The sequence below is a fragment of the Giraffa tippelskirchi genome, chromosome 8, assembly GCF_054371585.1.
Source record: "Giraffa tippelskirchi isolate mGirTip1 chromosome 8, T2T-mGirTip1v1.2.pri, whole genome shotgun sequence".
Taxonomy (NCBI): Eukaryota; Metazoa; Chordata; class Mammalia; order Artiodactyla; family Giraffidae; genus Giraffa; species Giraffa tippelskirchi.
In genome coordinates, this window is record NC_137282.1 from 36,080,079 (window position 1) to 36,102,233 (window position 22,155).

Genomic DNA, 22,155 nt, shown 5'->3' on the forward strand with positions numbered 1-22,155 from the left:
CATGAAGTCCAAGTAAAAGCAGTGTCAGGAAAGAGGGGGGGTGACTGGTGGTCAGTTGAGGGGAGAAGTGAATCCTGTATGTTGGTGAAGATGGGAAGCCTTGGGAAGTAGTTTCAGGGTAGTGATGGACTGGGAAGCTTAGCTGGAGGGATGGCTTGCAGAGCAGATGGAAATGACAAAAAGAGGCCAATATGTCAGCAGCAGCTAGAAACCATTTCTCTGTGAGAGGGAGGAGGAAACCAGGACAGCAGCTACATGGTGTCTCTCAGAATATGTGGAAATAAGGGAGAGCTTTCTGAAATTTTATTTTCAAACTAAAAAAGAGATTTAAGGCTCTTTGGAAGCCAATGGGAAAGTCCAGTGTAGAAGAAGTTGAAAATGCATGAAAAAAACCCATATTGATTGTATAAGAATCTGTAGATTTCAGGGTGGGGGAGTAATTAGCTTTAAATATGTACAGAGATCATCTCACTTGTCAATAGAGAAGGGATTTTCATATCTAAAACAGAAAATTAAGAGTCAAGAGTGAAAATGTTGGCAAATGGGCATGATTGTCATCAGGAAGAAAAGATTGTTCTAATCCAGTGGTTTCTGTGTTGCCTAGACTGGGATGACCATACAATTTGTCATCCAAACTGGGACACTTTGAGGAATGAGTGTAGGTACTGTTAACAGTTAAGCTGGGGTTTTTTTGGGTACTAGAATTAATGGTCATTGTCTTAAGTTATTTCCCCCCAGAAACTGCCCCTGATACAGAGATTTGAGGTTTGTTATTTGTTTGATAGGCAAAGGAGATACCACTAGAAGAGTGGGTAACCAAGGCAGCTAATAAAGTTTGGAAAAGAAAGGACATTGATAAAGCATGCAGTGACAAGCCAGGTATCACTTTGAACAGCTGGGTCCTCCTCCTGCTGAGGAAACATTAGGAGCCAGGGTAGGTCACACCTCTGCAGAGTTGTCTCACCCTAGGAAAGATGCCAGGATGTGTATACTCAGTTCCTGTCAATCATTGGATAAGGATGGTCCTCAGATGGACATTAATTTCCCTTATGCTCACTTAACTGGCAGACAAAGTGTTTGTGGGACTGAAGACACCTTTGGGGGAAAAATGCAAATGCTACAGATTGGAAGTTGAGCTATCATGTGACTAAGAGCAAATGCCCTACAAAGAGGGCACCAACAGTGCTCAAGACACTGAGTTAAGTGCAAGACCGGGGGAGCTCCTGAGAGCTAGGAGATGATGGGAAGTTGGAAGGAACACAGAGGAAATATAAGCAATGATACAAGAAACATGCCTACTGTTATTGTGAATACTGTAGGTCTCTGCACCACAATTAGGAAACTTCTAGCAGTGGTTGAGATGGTGGTGATGGTGGTTTTTATTTTCATCTTTATCTGCATTTGGCAGGTAGAACTGACAGCATGAAAAAGTAAATGTATAATAAGTCACTAGGACCATGAATTGCTCCATTGCTGTGAGAAGTATATATGAAATTATATTATCTGAAATTATTTCAAATATTCTTAGACACACCCTGTAGAAAGCTTTGTGATTATATAATGATGTTAATGGAAGAAATGAGTGGATAGTTGGTAACAAGAAGGCCATGTATCACTAGGGGGTGGGTTGTCTAATCAACTAGTAGACACAGATCCACAGCAAACCAGACCACACTGGTTTAGCATTTTCCCCATGGATCATAATACTCTGGCAAATGAGTTATTTAATTTAAAAGACCAGAAATTGCCCTATATCTTGCCTTTCTCATAGATTCATGACCAAAAGTTTATAACATTGAATGACAACAGACAAGATAACTTTGTTCTCTGCTGTGATTCTTTTCCCATTAAATATAATGAGCTTTTTTCTTTTTTTAATTTGCAACTTTAGAAGATTATTGCCTCTTCTCTTACATTGTAGATTTCCTGATACAAGGAGACTGACTGCCTTGGTAGCAGTTTGTTTTTCTATCTGCTGGATTGCTTTTTGGAAGCCTAGTACTGCTTCCTGTTCTTTGAAAGTATGTGTCACAGATTGCAAGCAAGTTATCTGTGCATGATACTCATGGCATAATGTCATTCAGTAATGTTTTCATTTCCTTATGTAAAATGTAGTGTAGAATTTTTGCCATTTATCCATTTTCTATTTGAGCATTTCTCCCTCTTGGGTACTAAGAATTGGGAATTAATGGGGAGATGTTTTTTCTTACAGAAAGTTAATGTAACATTTTTCCAGTTTTATTCTTATGCCTCCTTACTCCTGTTCATTATACATTATAGTAATGTTTTGGACTTTCATTCTATGTTGACTGCATAAGGAGAAATGTAATAATTTGCATAGAATATAACATTATATTGGAAAACCACACAAACCTTTATATATGAAAACATTCCTTGAATATGATTAGAATGTATTAGAATGTAGATGAGAATATAATGTTGATAATTAATAATATAGAATGTATATAAAAAATATCCAGTTACAGACAAATGTTATTGTCATGTATAGAGTGGTTATTATTGGGGGGAATTGTTAGGAAATGTGTTTTGTTCTTTCGAATTGTTTTTCTTTCTACCAAATTTAAAAATTAAGGAAAAGGCCAGGCTTCCACAGAAAAAGAAGAGCTCAAGTGATAAACTTACCAACTGGGCAGGTAGCACTTAGAATCTCAGGATGCACAAGTGGGTCATGATTTTCAACCTCATTTCTGCTTTAAAGTAATTTCTGTATTTTAAAGTAATTACTCAAAATCTAGTGAAACCAAGACACAGCTATTTGAATGAAAGCAACTAATAACTATTAAAGACAAACAATCTCTTCATGGTTTTGCTAATGTATTAGGACTACTTTGTCAGTAACCATTCATTGCTTTATGCATAAAAATGGATACCTTATTACCAACATTCATTCTCCCAATATGAGTGAATCTTACAAAGTGACAGAACATGTGCAGCTATGAAGTTTAAGTATCTGGGGCTTGTAAAATGTGTATTAGTTTACTTTCCCATTATAGAATAATGTTACATTTTGTAGGACTTTAAAGTAACATACTAAATTATGTCTTGTAGTTTTAAATGTGATAGCAAGTATTTGCAAAGCAGAAACATTTATTTTTTGTTGTTTAGTCGCTAAGTTGTGTCTGACTCTTTGCGACTCCATGGACTATAGCCCACCAGGCTCCTCTGTCCGTGGGATTTCCCAGGCAAGAGTACTGGAGGGGGTTGCCATTTCCTCCTCCGGGGGATCTTCTTGACCAAGGGATCGAACCCACATCTCCTGCATTGGCAGGTGGATTCTTTACCACTGAGCTACGTTTAGCACTATAGCACAGTTTCAAACTCTACTCTTTAAAAGACCTCTAAAATTCAAAACATTACACTTTGCTCTAATGTTACACACTTCCTGTCTAGAGTCTGGTAGGTGAACCAGTGGCAACAATGGACCACGGTTGCCTTATCAGCACCCCTCATCTGGGAAGGAGTGGGGACGACAGAGGATGAGATGGCTGGATGGCATCACCGACTCGATGGACATGAGTTTGGGTAAACTCCGGGAGTTGATGATGGACAGGGAGGCCTGGCGTGCTGCAATTCATGGGGTCGCAGAGAGTCAGACACGACTGAGAGACTGAACTGAACTGAACTGAACTGAACATCCTCCCAAAACCTCCGGGAAAAAGGGAGCCTCAAGGAACCATGGGTGCTCCTTGACGAGTGATCGTAGGTAGACGGGAAGGGAAGCTCACTGTTCTATCCTCCAAAGGCACTTTCTGCCTGCGTCCCCCTGAATGTGGGGATGGTTCTATGAAATGCCTTCTTTCACGTGATACTCAGTCATAACTGGACTAAAAAGACTCTCTTTCTCCTTGTGTCCCGAATGCATTGTTTAGGATCCACTGTGCATCAGAGGAAGAAAATAAAACCCACTAAATTTTTTCTTAAGATTTTAAAAAACATTTTAGAAGCAAAACGAGACCTTAGAGACCATTCAGCTGTTGGATCCTGCAACAGTGAAGGAAAATTGAGAGACTTGCCCTGTGACTTTAAAGCTATTGTGGTGGAACTCATTTAGCAGCCAAGTTGCTGGCTCCCTACTCAAGGCTTTTTGCCACTGAATCTTAAAAAGCTCTGTCTTGCCTACCATTGAATAATTTAGAACATATGCTTAAAATTCATTGTCCTAGATAGTAAATATATCTGTACCATTCTTTTGTAAACAGTGCAGTATTTATGGCTACAATAATAATAGCCATAACTTTTTATTTATGGCTTTTTATTTTGATGCATTTCTTTGTTTTTTTAAGCTATTAGAAGAAGAGTTCTACAGAGTGAGACTGAGTGAGAGCTAAATCTTATGCTTACTTCTGTTTCTTGAAATATGAGCCATATTGATTAGATTGGTGGCTGTAGTCATTGGGCAGTGCTGTCTTTATGGAAGGACTCTACTGCTAAATTTGTTAATGTCGCCAACTGATGTCGTACTTTTACTTTCCAGAAGTTTTGTAAGAACTCTTGTGCTATTGTGGAAAACTAGGATCCAGTCAAATGCCTATGCAGTCTTTTCTTTGTGTTTATATAATAAATAGTGCAGTTTTAAATGTGAAGTTATCACCTTTATGGTTATGGATTTGATTTTTATATTCTGTATTTTGACTAGGAATATATATTAAGTATCTTTTCTTTGCTCAATAGATGTATATTACTTCCAGATACATATGCATTAGGATATTGGATAGAAACTCTATCTTTTAAGCAACTTCTTTTTGTTATTGTCCTTGTTGACTGTGAACTCTAGGTTTTTACTTGGCAATCTTAAGCATTAGCTTCTATGTGTATAAAAGATAATACCCATTCAACAAATGTTAATTGAGGACCAGCTATGTACAAGCCTACACTTCAAGGAGAATTTGTTGTTGTTGTGTAATTGCTAAGTTATATCCGACTCTTTGCTACCCCATGGACTGTAGCCCACTAGGCTCCTCTGTTCATGGGATTTCCCTGGCAAGAATATTGGAGTGGGTTGCCATTTCCTTCTCCTGGGGATCAAACTCATGTCTCCTACATTGATAGCAGGAAGATTCTTTACTGCTAAGCCCCTAGGGAAGCCCCAAGGAGAAGAATACAGGTAAGCAATAGATAGTACCAAGGAGTAAACTTTGTACTGTGTTGAAAGTCACGTGGAAATAAGAAAAAGAAGAGCAGGGTAACAGGACTCTGGAGTCTACAGCTGTGAATAGGGGAAAGCAGGATACAATTTGTAAATTGGAGAGCCAGGATTAAAATTAAGTGAAAACTTGAAGGACATGAGGAAGTTGGGTCCCCAGATATCCAAGGGAAGAATATTTGCAGGAGAAAGTGTGGCTTGTAGCAATGCCCAAGGCTGAGTGTTTCTCACAGCAAGAAGGAAGATGCGGCTGAGAGAGGGAGGGGGTGGAGAAATGATGAGGGAGAACCTCAGCGGCTGGCAAGCCCTTTTGTAAGGCTTTCAGCTTTGTTCCAAGGGAAATAAGCTGCATACCCCACAAGGCCTGCCTGTTTTTCTATTCTCATCTGACCCCCCAAGCTCTCTCTCAGTGGTACAGTTATGCATATGTATTACTCATTAAAATATCAGATATAAAATACACTACATAGTACATTTCAATATGTTTTTTTCAATATTAGAATTCCAAATGTATTGGCGTGACTATCTGGCCTCATAGACGTTCTGTTAGTTTAGCTATTGTATGTCCAGACATAGATTTGACGTTTAGTAATTCATGTCTTTATAAAGGTCAGCTCCCTCTTACTCATCTTCACTTTTCAAAAGTAACCAGCTATTAGATAAATGTTGCATATTTTCTCTTAATTTAGATTTTAGCTCATGTAAATATAATAAGTCTGCCAGCTCAGATTCTAAGACTCTGGTAAAAATGCAGTCTTCTGGCTAGACTCCTCCAGAAGCATCCCTTTTGCTTGTTCTTTAGCATTGCAGCACCTGCTCAGTTTTTAAATGGGTAGGCCTCCCAATTAGTTAGTTACATCTTTATAGTTTACAAATCAACTATATGGTTGAAATGGGAGTCATGGCAATGCTGAAAAAAGAGGCAGAAAATCCCGACCAACAGACAATGACTTTGCTTTCACTGAACGCTTGGGGTCAGACATAAATAGAGCCTGAGCCCCTCAGGGGCTTTTGCTTCCTGGTCATGAGATGGTCAAGGTCACCTCTGTACATGTTTCCCCTGGATTTTCCTCATTCAATTCCGTTTGTGAAATACTTCAGGTCTTGTGGTTTCTTAAGTGAAGGAAAATAATCTTAGGCATAAGTATCATGTTTGTGTAACTAAATGACAGCAAATATGGGTCTCATTTAGGGTCTCATTTAGAGTCTCATTGTGCAGGTAAACCATTGAAGTTACTGTAAACTCTTCTCCCAGAATATTTATCTAAAAATGATAATAGGATATTTTAAAAAATACATTATTCTTACCAGTAGAGAGAAATCTTTACATGTTATACATTATCCATAATTTAATTTTATAAATTATCACATGGGTTTTCATCACATTTAAGAGTTCAAAGGAAACAGTAAAAATTACCAGACCATTGGAATATGTTAGTCATTGTCACTTATTAAACAATTTTAAATATCTTTCACTCCAATTCCTTTCACTCACTTCCAAGTTCAGTCTTAACATGAGCATTGACAGATGATGTTGGATAAAAATAATCCTTTCAGTTATCTAAATTTGATCCCATATACCTGTCAAAACTGCAGGAAGTGTCGGTGGTATTTATCAAAAATACAGAACATTGTTCTCCATGTTTTAAGGCTAAACAATGCATTTGTTTAATAAGCAGTCTTTAAGGATTATCTACCTTAGAATTTCCAATGATTAGAGAAAAACATCAAGCTAGTGAGCTCATACAGCAGCTTTAAGGGTAATAAAGCCAATTCTGTATCCCCACACAACCCCCCAAATGAGTTTTTAAAAATTAGATTTTTCTTTATTAAAAATAGAAAAAGAAATCAAACACTAGATAAGTTTGAGAACTGCTACTTACTGAGAAAAAGCAGAAATGTAGCATTTCTACTAATACTTTCTTCAGGGTTCTTTCCATTATATTTCAGCAGTGACCAGTCCTGGCCAAGGACAGAAATGACTATTTTCCTCTACATTGTGAAATATGCTTCTAAGCTTTCCTTGAATTAAACTGCATCTTTTGATTCTACTGCTGTGACTCTATAATTTTTTTCCCAATATAATTTGAATGGACAACATGTTGAAATTGATGTTGACTTATCCTTCTAGTATATAGGCAACTAAAACAAGAAAAAAACACACCACCAAATAGAGATAGAAGATAAGTCCTAGGAGTTTTCCATGCTTGTTGTGTGCATGAACTAAGCTTTATGAAATCCTGGATGTGTAAAGATATATAAATCCTAGTCCCTGATATCAGAAGTTGATTGTCAACTCACTGCAGACCACAACACAGGAGTGCTATACCGAAGTGTAGAATATACACTAGAGATTATAAAAATCTAATGTTTTGTGTAATATATCTGCCTTTCCAGTTTTCCATGAGCATTCTGCTATTACTTTGGCAGCAGTCCTTACTTTAACTTCACAGCCACTTGAGATGACTGGCAGGAACTGAAAATGAGCTTTGTCTGTATTCGTAAAATTGTGGGGATTACTGACATGAAATAAAAAGATTTATGTGAAGTGCAGGTTTTCATACATAGGCTGAGGTCTCTTAAAGATGCGCCCCATGGTGAGCAGAATACAAAAGCACCTAAAAGGCAGATTCCCTTATAACACGTTCAAGGCTGCTTTGTAGTCATCTGTCTCTAAACCTTTATTTTTCAACCGCCAGTATCTAGGAGTCATTTGGGTTATAATCAAAAGAAGCAAAGGACATGAAATACATGTGGCATGGGACAAATTAGTCGGGGATGAAAATTGCTGTAATTAAAAAACAGTGCATGTATATTTTGTGATCACAAAGCTCATTCAGCTTGTAATAGAAGCAACAAAATGGCAGGCTTCTGCTTGGCTCAGATAAAATCAACATTTCTCCTGCAACATTTAAAAAGATTTACTAGAGACTTTGAATTAGTACTTCCCTGGTCTTTAGAGAGCAGACCAGAGAACCATAGCTCCTCTGATGAGGGAAGAAGCTGGAGAGGGAGAGAAAAGAAGAATATTATTCTGTTGATTTTAAAAATATATTTTAGCTTTTTAAAGTTTCTGGTACTTTAGAAAAGATAGCACTTGCAGAAGTGATATTTGTACTTTGCAATGCTGCCATTTTGCCTTTTTCCAAAGAGACAGTAGATAATTTAGATACTCAACAGTACTTCAACTGTGGAAGCAGAGTTTTCCTTCTTACAAATTATGACAGGTTGTTTGTGACTGAAAAAAATGACTTGTTGTGAAACTAATTGGGAAAAAATATACTCATTTTAAAAACTCTGCTAATGTTCATGGTAAAACATCTTACTGTGGTTATCAGGAGGTGGTTTGCTTTGTTCTCTATTCCATATATATTTTGAAGTAACATTGTGATGTAAGAAATTGTACTTGAAAATATTAGCATTTTGATGGTTCAGACGATGACTTTATATTTTGCCTCATACCAAAATTTTTTATATTTAAGTAACTATGAAATGTGTGTGCTTAGTATCTCAGTTGTGTCCAATTCTGTGACCCCCATGAACTGTAGCCCACCAGGCTCCTCTGTCCATGGGTTTCTCCAGGCAAGAATACTGGAGAGGGTGGCCATTCCCTTCTCCTGGGGATCTTCCTGACCCAGGGATCGAACCAGGGTCTCCTGCATTGCAGGCGGATTCTTTACCAGCTGAGCTACCAGGGAACTATGAAACAGAAAATGTTAATACCTGCCTTTCTGAAAAAAAAAATTAAATTTAGAATAAATGTGTAAATTTTAAAATACCAGATTACATTAAAAACCCTATCATTATGTTTAGAGAAATATGGCTGTCTCTGCCATATTTTCACTGAGAAATGTCTCAGTGAATTTCTACAAACTAAATTGAATAAATAAACTTTCTATAAGTAATTCACAGTGTTTAAAAAGAGAATTTGTATTTTTTAACTTTATAATTTTTCTTTCACAAGTTTAATTTATAATTTGGAATTATTACCATTAGCCTTTCAAGGTGTTTTTATTTTCAAGAATATCTTCAAATTCCACAATTATTTTTTAAATATACTCCAGTTCTATAGAAAATATGTGTTTGATCATGCACATGGACTATATTAGTAAATGACCCCATTTTGCCTTTTCTCACTGGAGTTTCAAATAAAACTGTGATTAAAAAATTGTCATGTGATTTATACATGGAGCAATATTTTTTTATTTTTTTGACCAAAGTAACTTTTAAACTGTAAGTGTCATTTTTAAGATTAATTTTTAAAATTCCCTGATTGTTATTTTTAAAGTAATAATTTAATATTAGGATATTAGGATACTTGATCTGGAATCCAGACTGCTGTAAGTAATTGATGTAATTTTACAAAGTCTTATATACGGTTTAAACTTTAAAAATAATCTCCCAATATCATACTGCTTCATTATATAACACATGTTTATTTCACAACACAGAACACCTTGTTACACTGAAAATTCTGGACAGTTCTAGCAGCTGCTTTGTGCTGTACAGGAGACATTAGAAAAAATTTTTTATAATCCCTGGTTCACCATATTAGCCAAGCACCAAATGGAGAAACCAGCTCAATCAAGCAGTCAGTCCCCATTCCTCTTTTAGCTGCAGTAGAATGATCCCAAGTGAAAACTGTCCATCAGAGTCCAGTAAACCTATGCAACTATGAGAAAGTGTAATATATTTTTGTTCTAAGATAATACATCTTTGGGATGGCCACAATGGATAAACCCCAGCACTAATGGCATTTTGAACATAGGTCTGAACATTGTGAGGACACGTCACACTGACATTTATGTTTATCGGTTCACTCATTACAGGGGGAGATAAGGGTTTTAACTGGATCTCTGAACATCATTTAAACAAGCACAATGTGTTCTGCAAAGACCTCACAGGTGTCTGGAACTCAGACCAGTTTGGGGGCTCAGCTTTTTTCCTTCCAGGAATTGCTCTGGTTGAATCTCAGAAACATGTCTCCACCTGACTGTTGACCTCGCCCTTGAGGTTTGTTTATCACAGCCAGAAAAGAATGGTTCCAATCATTATCTAAACAATTAATTTTTCTGCCTTAGGGAAATGAGTTTAATTAAACAAAACATTCTTGCTAAGTCATGTTGACCAGTACAGATTGTTCTGTAATTAATGATATATTTTTTTACACTCTGGAGTTGCAAATAATATTATAAATGTGTCCATAATAAAAACATGTTTAAAAGGAAAATGTCATCATTCTTCTGGAAAATTCGCTATATACAGCCTTTCACATACTTTTTTCAATACCAGCCCTCAATAATCATTTGAGAAATAAATGATTATACCCCCTTCACAGCGTTACTGTGAAGATGACCCTCACCCGGCAGCACACTAAAAGTCCTGGCACTATTCATGAAGCTTTGGAATTGTTCAAAAAATTATTTTTGATGTCATTTAGTTATGGACTGCATGTTTTGTTTAATGATTTGTTCAAAATTCCTAGAGTAAATCCTTCTTAATCCTTGTATTACATGTGTATCTGGTTTGTCAACTCATTTTAGAGTATGTGAGGTATTTAATATGACTTTATAGAATACTGCATGGTTTCCGTATGCTCTCATCTTATCCCCCTAAATGTTTATATTAGAAAAGATGAAAGACTGAAGATTAATAGCTCAGCATCCATTTTCTCAGCGGCTAAAAATCTGCCTGCAAGGCAGGAGATGTAAGAGACTCAGGTTTGATCCCTGCGTTGGGAAGATCCCCTGGAGAAGGAAATGGCTACCCACTCTGGTATTCTTGCCTGAAAAAATCCTGTGGACAGAGGAGCCTGGCAGGCTACAGTCCATGGTGTCACAGAATCCTACACGACTGAGCAACTTAACACACACACATCCATCTCTAGGCATGATGAAATATATAGGAACGCACTATAAAAAGATAGAAAGTAAAAATGGAAGAGAAAACTTAAGAACAAAATTGAAGGAAACAAAGTAATCATGCAAAATGGGCTATTTGAAAAGAATGTGTGTGTGTGTGTGTGTGTGTGTGTGCTAGTTGCTCAGTCGTGTCCAACTCTTTGTGACCCCATGGACTGTAGCCCGCCAGGCTCCTCTGTCCGTGGGATTTTCCAGGCAAGGATACTGGAGTGTGTTGCCATTTCCTTCTCCAGGGGATCTTCTCGACCCAGAGATCAAACCCGGGTCTCCCAGATTGCAGGCAGATTCTTTACCATCTGAGCTACCAGGGAAGCCCAGTAGTAGTATTTAAAAGCCATTGACATTACTTATTGCATTAGCAGTTAGGGCTGTTGGCTGAATATTTAGGGACCCCTGTCCTGTGCACACATGGCAGGATTGCACTGTTCGTTCTGTGTGGCCAAGGGGGAGCCACGTGACTGTCTAGCCACTGGACCGCGGGTAGAAATAGCAGAGTGAGAGGAAGGTGTGGATGAAGGACTGACGGACGGGAGGAAGAAGAGGAGGGAGGGAGGGAACTGAAATCATCAGGGAAAACAAAAGGAGATACAGGCAGATGATGAACCAGTTAAAAATACTATACGACTTAACATAAAACTTCATCAAAGGTTTGAAAACTTACACTGAGTCTACAAATGCCTACAACACTGAACCGAGCAAACTAACTTAAGAAGCTAAAGGAAGCTTGATTAGTTCTATAAAGAATTAGATCAGTAGTTAACCTTCTTCCATGAAATATGCAAGTGGCCTGGATGGTGTTACTGGCTGGTTCTACCAAATATTTATTATGCAGCTAAACCTAATGCAAACAACCTCAGGGTGTAGGAAAAAGATCACCTTGCAAGGCTGGTATGAATTTGAGTATAAAACAAGAAAGCAAAAATTAGATGTCGGTTCCACTCATGAACATGAGCATCCCTGTTCTCACCCAGTACTTCAGTCATCTCATCATCTCCGCTTATGTCCTTCTGTTTCAGCTTCAGACTCTTTTACCACCACTGACTTCTTAGACGCTCTTCGAACCCTCAGGCACATGCCTTCCTCAGCACATTCACATGTACCTTTCCTCTCTTTGAAGCCCTCTGCTCCTGAGACTCTCTTGCCTGGCCCCTTTACTTCTTCCCATCCTTTAAAATATGTCATCTCAGTTATTCCTTCCCTAAATTATTCCTTCCCTGAATTATTCCAATATTCCCTACCACTCTTCCATATTTTGCTTTTCTTTGCACTTTTCACATTCTTACACATAATACTTCTGCATCTCATTTGTCTGTCTTCCGTCTCTAGAACCAGAGCAGAATTGTTTTTTTTATTTGGCTTACTTCCACAGCACCAGCAATTCGCAAAGTTCCTGGCACCTGGTGAGGGCCTGACAGCTATTTGTGGAATGAACTGATACATACAAAAGCATTGAACAAAATGTTAGCATGATAAATTCAGCAACATATTAAAAAATACAGTATGAGTCAGTTGGGTTTTTCTCAGGGATGCAAGTTTAATTTAAAATTGAAAAAAATATTGAAACGGCAGATAAAAAGAAAAACATAAAATGATTTTGACAGATGGGGAAAAGCCAGTTATGGAATTCAAAAACGGAAGATACCTTTTTTAACCAATCAGCCAATAGCACACATAACATTTGATGGTTAAACAAGAGAGTAGACTCAAGAGAAAGGTCAGTAGTAGAAAGGCACAAATAATAACAAGAAAGCCATAAAGCTCAAAATCTTCACAGATGGAATAATTATCAACACAAAATAATCCACAGAACTAAAATAATTCAGAGGATCAAAAACTGGTTTTGCAAAATTTCTAGACATGCAATCATTATAAAAATGCCCATCTGAATTGTGGAATCAGACAAACTGTTTCTAAAATTTGTATGTTAATATAATAGGGCCATCAGTGGCATGATACGCATGAGGAAGAGGAGCAAGTTGGGGGAATTTTCTCCACAACAAACCAAGATAAGCTCCAAGGCTGGGACACAGACCAGTAGACAATAGACCAATGGTTGAACAGGATAGACCGCCTGCAAACAGACTCAGACCTCTGTGGCTACTTGGTAATGACAAAGGTTTTATGGTAGGTTGGAAGAGAAAGAATCAACTCTTTGGTAAATGATGCTGGAAAAAAATTTATCAGTGAATACGTTGTCAGTCTCTTGTCAGCCTCACACATCAGTCTCCCTTCCAGGGTCCTCCGGTTTGTTGGTCTCTCTTCTCAGTTGTCTGTCTCTCTTGCTCTCTTTCTTTTTGATTTACACTTTTCTCCCTTTATTTTGGCGCACTCTGTGGAGGGAGAAAAGGCTTGTGTTTACTTCACAATGTTTGAATGAAAGCAAATTAACCAGCATATGTCTCACTTAAAAAATAGACTATTATTATAGACCAACATATAATATAGTTTTTATCTTCTTTGAAATTTTGGTGCAGTTGCTAATATTTCAGAGTGTATTGAAAAGAAAGTCTAGTAATTTCTTCTGCTATGTGACAGTAAGAACATAGCGTTAATTCATTATGAGAAAATACAGAAAACAGGAACTAGATACAAGAAATGTCTGTTGGTGTATACAGGTATGTCTACAGCATGTAAATTCTGAGTTCAGGATTTTAACCATCAGCTCTGTTTGAGAATCAGTGGCCCTACTTTCATCATATCTAGTATTGAAAATGTTTCCTGGGGAAAGTCATTTTGTTGTTTTTAATAGTTTTCTCAAGAAAAGGTATTTTCCACAGTGCCAGCCCTCCACTTACTATGCTTTCATTGTTATCATTCAATAGAGTGTTTCTCATTGGAGGCACAATGAGAAACATGTGATGGTAGCAGCAGAATCCTCAGCCTCAGAAGGTGACTGTTGGGAGCATCTCCTGGGCCCCAGAGCACAGTTGCTATGGTAACTCTGCTGCTCTGCCAAGGCTGCTTCTCTCTGTGGGAGGAAAGAAGCTCCCCTGCCAGCAGCTACGTGGGATTCTGGCAGCTGGAGAGAAAACCGAAATGGTGCACTGCTTCCCCAGATGGGAGTTCTGAAAGCCTTCTTTAAAAGCCAGTAGGCAACTCAGGCTTCGCAGAAGAGTGGGGCACTCAGAACCCAGCCCATTACGAGTGCGAAATGTGCATCAAAAGTTTCTTACTTTGAGTAAAAGTTTTGCAGAGGATCAGGACTGAAAATGGGGCTTCCCTAGTAGCTCAGTTGGTAAAGAATTTGCCTGCAGTGTGGGAGACCTCGGTTCAATCCCTGGGTTGGGAAGATCCCCTGGAGAAGGGAAAGGCTGCCCACTCCAGTATTCTGGCCTGGAGAATTCCATGGACTGTATAGTCTATGGGGTTGCAAAGAGTTGGACATGACTGACCGACTCTCACTTCACAGGACTGAAATGGAAAGATTATAACCTAATCTGATGGTAAAAGAGGTTTAGAGGAATTGGTACTTATCCGTAAGGGTACAGTCAGTCTGAGGGATTTAAGTGACAGCATTTAAATAGAAAGTTCAAGAAATATTTCTGTTTAATTCGGAGATTTTAAGCTCATCTGGAAATGCCTGTTAACTCATGCATGTCAATTTGGGTTTACTCAGTATTGAAATTTCTCTCATGTTTTTCTAAATTTAAAAGGCAGTTTTCAATGGAAGCTATACTTAATGTTTGGGCTTCCCTGGTGGCTCAGATGGTAAAGAATCTGCCTGCAATTCTGGAGACCTGGATTCGATCCCTGGGTGAGGAGGATTCCCCTGAAGAAGGGAATGGCTACCCACTCCAGTGTTCTTGCCTGGAAAATTCCATGGACAGAGGAGCCTGGTGGGCTACAGTCCATGGGGTCACAAAGAGTCAGAGGTGACTGAGCGACTAGCACTTTCACTTTATACTTAATACTACACAGACTGTGGCACAAAGGGCATCTCCCCTCCCACCATATATGTAGAGTCTAGGCCACCAGGCTTGGCTGCTTGTAGGCTGGTATTGGTCCAACTAACATACAACAGAGAAAACATGAAATAAGCAGAAACCGACTGGAATTAGCAACAAAATCAACCAGAGATTCTTTTTTTGCCACTTTGCTTTTTAATTGAAGAATAATTGCTTTATAGAATGTTATTGTTTTCTGTCAGACATCAACAAGAGTTAGCCATAGGTTCACCAATGTCCCCTCCCTGCCAAACCACCCTCCCATCTCCCTCCCCACTCCTCCCTTCTAGATTATTACAGAGCCCCTGTTGAGTTCCCTGAGTCATAGAGCAAATTCCCGTTTGCTGTCTATTTTGCATGTGGTATTGCGAGTTTCCATGTTCCTCATGGCGGTCTGGCGACCATCAGCGGGCTTACCACTCTCTGTGGTCCTGAGACAGTCACAGTTTATCTATACTCTGTTAGAACCTTGAGGGGTAGGATCAGCAAAGGTAATTCCTATCTGTGAATTTGGTGTTTGGACTCTTTCCTGTATATTTGACTCCTGTTCCTAAGGGTTTCACGGACACTTGAATCGGACACCTCAGTGTCTGCAGTAGAAATGCCACACATTTAGAACCTTCAAGAAAAATAGGGAGAGAAACTACAAAGGATGAGGATTTGAGATCATGGGGCCTTTGGGGATACTTGCCAAAATTAAGAGTAGCTCTTCTTAGGGTTGGTACCAATTTTAGGTGTTTTCTTTATTTTTAAACAGTCCAAAGATTTTTTTTTTTGCTACCGTGTTAATCTTTGCTCAAAACTGTGTTCAGTGACATTCAGATACTCCACACACTGGTCTCACCCATCTTCCAGTGAAATTTCTTCCTATCACATGAGGTGGCAAGATGTTCTAACCTTTTCTACTTCACCTCATTGTATGTGTATGTTCGTGCATGCACATGTGTGTTGTGATTGCATGCACAGGTGTGTTGTGTGTATCATGTATATCAGGGAAGGAATGTTCAGGAAATAATTTTGCCTGTGCTAGCAAGAGCTGTGGAAGTGGGAAGGTGTTCAAACTTCTTTTTTTTAACCTCTCCTGGGAGAGAGAAGATGATCCATAATTCTCTTAAGGAGGCTAGTTCAATGAACAATAACTATAACAACAGACTAGCCCACCCTCTGAATGTAAAGTTACCTCACACAGGAACTTTGCAATCACTGCATGTTTCATGTGTAGCTTATAAACATATACACATTATAGATAAAACACACACAGATCTTCCCATGAATTAAGTACAGTACATAACAATCCATTTTCCAATATTATTAGTTTCTGAAGAGATGAAAAGTCAGTAACATGGAGAGAGTTTGAGGGGTTTCAGCATTACAGAAGGAAATTTGATCCAAAATTTCCAAAAGACAATAGGTAGGAGGAAATTTTTGAAATAGGCTATGCGTGGGGAGGCAGTGGGGGACAGAGGTGAAACTGATACACAGACCTCTCTGTGCTTGTCACCCGTCTGACTTGAACTGCCCTTTCTCAGCAGTGGCTGGAAACAGCATCTCCTCAGTATTTCTTGTGGAAAAGCATATATACTTAGGCATTTCTAGTTAATTCCTTAGAAGAACATATCTGAGTTGACTAGAGAGCTCTGATACTTATTTTGAATATCAACAATCAAGGTTAAGTGATGTTTCAGACTAGTTTAAAGCTGCCAATTTTTGAAAATGGAAGACTAAAATGATGAAACTTCAAAAAGCAAAAGTAATATGTGGTCAAATGATTTTTGGAAACCATATTACAACACAATAATAATTAATATTTATAATAGTTACAGTTATATCCAATAATGATAGATTAACATTTACTGAGTAGTTACTCTATGTCATGCACTATTTTCTGTTAACTCATTTAATGCTCACAAGAACCATTTGAGTCCATTTTATTGTCACTCTTTTACAAATGATTAATTCAGAAGAATAACCTTGCCCTGAAACACAGGGGTGGAGTCCCTAACCCATTCAGGTCTCTCTTTTCTAAACTCAGAGTGATTCAGAAGTAATGTGCCTTCCCTACATGCAGTGCCTCCCTGCTTTCTCTTTCACTTTTCATAAATGCTGGTCAACATGCACTAAATTGGATTCACACACAACTAACAGGTTTTGACTCACCGTGTAAAAGAAACAGGCCCAGGGAGTTGAAAAGAATAAATGTCATGGAAATAAAAACCAAAATGTGAAATTTGAGAGCAATACAGTCAAGATAGAATGATATGCATGTATAGTGAAGATTAATCATTATAGGAAATCTGGGACTTCCTGGGCGATTCAGTGGTTAAGACTCTGCACTCCCAACACAGAGGGCATGAGTTCAATCCCTGGTTGGGAAACTAGGATCCCACATACCATGTGGTGCAGCCAAAAAAAAAAAAAAATGGAAATCTGATTTGGGAGGGAAGGGCTTCTGTAATTTGGGGTTAGAAGAGAAAACCCCCAGCAGAAGTGAGCCTTCTCTTGTGTGTGGAGGATGGTTGCTAGTGAAGGAACTTGATTTTTATACTTTCCAGGACACCATAGGACTGGATTTGTGTGGTTGACCTGATGTCATCTATAAATGCAATACATAATATGTTCCATATTCCTTTAAGTTTGAGAAAAAGTTTCATTAGATTAATACAAAATATTAATTTCTAATTTTTTTTTCTGTTGGTCTTTTGCAGGGTGTTTCGAGTGCTGTATCAAATGCCTGGGCGGCATCCCTTACGCCTCTCTGATCGCCACCATCCTGCTCTACGCTGGGGTTGCCCTGTTCTGTGGCTGTGGTCACGAAGCACTCTCTGGTACTGTCAACATCCTGCAAACCTACTTTGAGATGGCCAGAACTGCTGGAGATACACTGGACGTCTTTACCATGTAGGTCATTCTGGTATCGCTTCTCAGTCTGAGAGTGTATGTGCTCAATGCTGTGTGTTAAATAAACAGGGATCTAGAGATAAGTGAGGCAGTATTTTATAGAAGAAAAAATACTTTTAGGGAGGGTGAAAAGCATGTCCCCTTGGACATAATGATAACAGAATTTTCAGGAAAAGTTGAAATAATTCATGTTTATCTGAAATATATTGGCACTTAAGACTGGAGAGAGATTGGTCATAAAATAAAGAACATAACAAAACATGTGTGTGATAATGCCCCCCCAAACCCATACACACACATAATGATTAAAAGGAGGTAGCTGTTGATTAGACACTCAGATAGGAAGGTAAATTATTTAAAAATAGCCCTTAACTTTGAAGCATCAATTTAGAACTTCGTCAATGTCACTGACAAATGGAAATGAATAAATAGAAAATTTTAAAAATAATGAAAAAGAGATAAGGAAATTGTATCCCTTATATTTCCCAGTGTAACTTTATTTTACAAATTCTGAAAATTCAGCGTTATCCATTAAATTGAATTTTTTTAAGCCTGTAGTAGACAGTTTATTGGTTAACACTGAATCAGGTATATAGCATGAATTGATCCTTGAGAGTTTATGAATAATACTCATCATTTGGAATATAATTAAACTATCTGAAAATGCTTTGGATTATTACATGTTGGTTTGCAAAGAGCCTTAAGCAAATGGTTCCATAGATATATTTTAATGTGACAATACTGACATTTTCTTTTTAGTTTTATCTCAGCCTACACTGGACAAAATATGTTTTCACTGTGCATTATTTTAAGCTACCACAGATGTCTTTAAGATCTACAGATCCTCTATATTTAGTCTACATCCAAAGTGCTAACTTTTAGTTATAGAAGTTTGCAGGAAATAAGAAGCTTAATAAGTGGCACGGAATGACTGACTGTATAAACCTACTGAAAACCAGTTGCCAGCATGTTTATTTGACATTTAGACAACAGACCTTTGTAGATCACAGACCTTGACGAAAGCTCCACAGGGATGTACATGTGCGGGTGCAGCAGAAAAATCAGAGACCATATGCTAACTTTGGAACTTTTACCTTTGATCTCTTACATTGGGAGTGAAATATGAAATCAATAATGCATCTTTGGCATGAGAAGAATGCCATTTAGATTGGAATAAAAGCAAGTGCTCAAATTCTCTCTTTTCATATTTCAAATAACTAAAATCCCTTATCCTAAGCCCTGTGAAGCTAGCAAATGAATTAAAACCCTCTTCCTGTTGGCAAACAGTTCATGAAAACACAGAGGGAAGATGTGTACCACTAACTCCTGGGTATGATTAAACCAGGCAGTACATAGTCACATAGTGGCTGAGAAGTGGTAGCGTTTTCAAAAGTCAGAGTTTTCTAAAGAACACATGGGCTCCTTAGAATGTAGTGATTTGCCTGTCAGTGAGTATGCTTAGACAAGGCTGGTAATGAACCTCCGATTCTGAGATGCTTACAATCTATGTAGTTCAGTTGCTCAGTCGTGTCCAACTCTTTGCAACCTCATGGACTGCAGCACACCAGGCTTCCCTGTCCTTTACCATTTCCCGGAGCTTGCTCAAACTCATGATCATCAAGTCGGTGATACCATCCAACTATCTCATCCTCTGTCGGCCCCTTCTCCTCCTGCCTTCAATCTTTTCCAGCATCAGGGTCTTTTCCAATGAGTCAGCTCTTCGCATCAAGTGGCCAAAGTGTTGGAGCTTCAGTTTCAGCATCAGTCCTTCCAATGAATATACAGGACTGACTTCCTTTAGGATGGACTGATTTGATCTCCTTGCTGTTCAAGGGACTCTCAAGAATCCTCCAACACCATAGTTCAAAAACATCAATTCCTCATTGCTCAGCCTTTTTTATTGTCCAGCTCTCACATCCATACATGACAACTGGAAAAGCCATAGCTTTGACTACACAGACCTTTGTAGGCAAAGTAATGTCTCTGCTTTTTAATATGCTGTCTGCTGCTGCTGCTGCTGCTAAGTCGCTTCAGTCATGTCCGACTCTGTGCGACCCCACAGATGGCAGCCCACCAGGCTCCTCCGTCCCTGGGATTCTCCAGGCAAGAACACTGGAGTGGGTTGCCATTTCCTTCTCCAATGCATGAAAGTGAAAAGTGAAAGTGAAGTCGCTCAGTCGTGTCTGACTCTTCGGGACCCCATGGACTGCAGCCCACCAGGCTCCTCTGTCCATGGGATTTTCCCGGCAAGAGTACTGGAGTGGGGTGCCATTGCCTTCTCTAAATATGCTGTCTAGGTTTGCCATAGCTTTTCTGCCAAGGAGCAAGCATCTTTTAATTTCATGACTGCAGTCACAGTCCACAGTGATTTTGGAGCTCAAGAAAATAAAGTCTATATTCACTTATTATACTATATTACAATCTATATTCACTTGCTCTACCTCAGTCTTCTTTATTCAAGAACAGTTACTTTAGGATTAGTGCTTATTTTGCTATTTGGGTTATTGCAAATATCAAGCATGCAAATATATTTAAAACTCCTTGAATTTATTATACTTCTACCATGTAATTGCTTTCAAATAGTCACATTTTTTTCAAGACATTCTTTAGTCTGGTTTGTTTTTTAATTAATTCACTTAGCAAAAACTAGAGGGTTATACTCTGTGGAAGTCACTGTGCTAATCTTTAGGGACACAAAGTAGAACAAGACAAATTATTTTTCCTCTTGTATCGACATAGGAAAGATATGTTAGCAGAGTGCCATCCGCATTAGACTCAATAGATATGAATCAGATAATGGTAGTTAGTACTTGAGCTGATTTCAAGGATGCATCAGGTTAATGAAGTAAAGAGAGTTGAGAAGCTGCAATAATTGATACCACATGGCGTCGGCACAGACATACATACAAGTACTTATAAGTACATACAAAATTATGCTCCTACTCACATTTTTACCATAAAATTTTCAGATGGACTTAAAGTTAAAATTTAAGAATAAACCAACTTGTAAAAGTACAGATTTAAATGGGGCTTCCCTGGTGGCTCAGATAGGAAAGAATCTGCCTGCAATGCAGGAGATGCAAGTTCAATCCCTGAGTCAGGAAGATCCCCTGGAGAAGAGAATGGTAACCCACCCAGTATTCTTGCCTGGAGAATTCCATGGAGAAAGGAGCCCGGTGGGCTACAGTCCATGGGATCACAGAGTCGGACACGAGTGAGCAGCTAACACACACACACACACACACATACACATACACACACAGATTTAAATATAGATTTAAAATTTTGCTTCTTATGGGGCAAGAAGTATGTAAACAATATAAGAAATTACAAGAATGTATATAGATTTGAGATAATAAAAATTAAATTTTGCTCATTAAAGTATTATAAAAAGTTAAAAGGTGTTTAAAAACTGAGAAACATATATACCACTTACCTAACAAGATTTCCTAAATTTAATAGAATAAATTCAAGAAAAGGATACATATTCTAGTGCGATAATTGGCAAAATATAAAAACATGTTTCTTATAGAATACAAATGACTAATAGCTTGTAAATATATGTTTATCCATACCACTAAACCAAGAGAATTAATTAAAATGATAATGCCATTGCTTTTAAACTATCAGTTTATTAGAAAAGTTAAATGGTAATTCTCAGTATTGGGAAACAGAGAATAGACCCTCTTACTAGTTATCCATGCATTTTTATTTTGGCACAAACTTTCTGAACACTATTTTCACAATACATACCTTAAAATTTTCTAGGAATTTATCCCAGAGAAATGACCTACACTGCCCAAGGATTTATCTTAAATGATGTTTGTAATAGCGGTGTGTAGCTTCCTATTACTGCTGTAAGAAATTACAACAAATCCAGTGGATTAGAAAAACACATTTATTATTTTTTAACATTTCTCGAGGTCAGAAGTCTGAAATGGATCTCACTGGGCTTATTGAAATGGGGTCAAATCAAGGGATTGGCAGGACTGTGCTCCATCTGGCGGCTCCAGGAGAGAATCCACGATCTCACTTGCTCCAGCTTCCAGGGGCACCTGCATCCTTGGCCCAGGGCCCCCTTCCCTCTTCAAAGCCAGCAGTGGAGTGTCTTCGGATTTCTCTCTGCATCTGACCCTGACTTTCCAGCATCTCTGTTTCACTGATCACTAGGACCTTGTGATCATATAACACAGGAACTCTGATGGGCTAGTCCATCCAAAACAGTGTG

The 22,155-nt window shown here is 38.3% G+C and overlaps 1 protein-coding gene across 13 annotated transcripts in view; it reads left to right on the forward strand.

Moving 5' to 3' along the window:
* GPM6A (glycoprotein M6A) overlaps window positions 1–22,155 on the forward strand; it is a 253,502-nt gene that overhangs the window by 201,423 nt on the left and 29,924 nt on the right. For all 13 annotated transcript variants that reach the window (XM_081523879.1, XM_081523882.1, XM_081523885.1 and 10 more), the window contains one exon: window positions 17,735–17,927. In XM_081523879.1, the coding sequence (XP_081380005.1) occupies window positions 17,735–17,927 (193 nt within the window). The remainder of the gene's footprint in view (window positions 1–17,734; window positions 17,928–22,155) is intronic.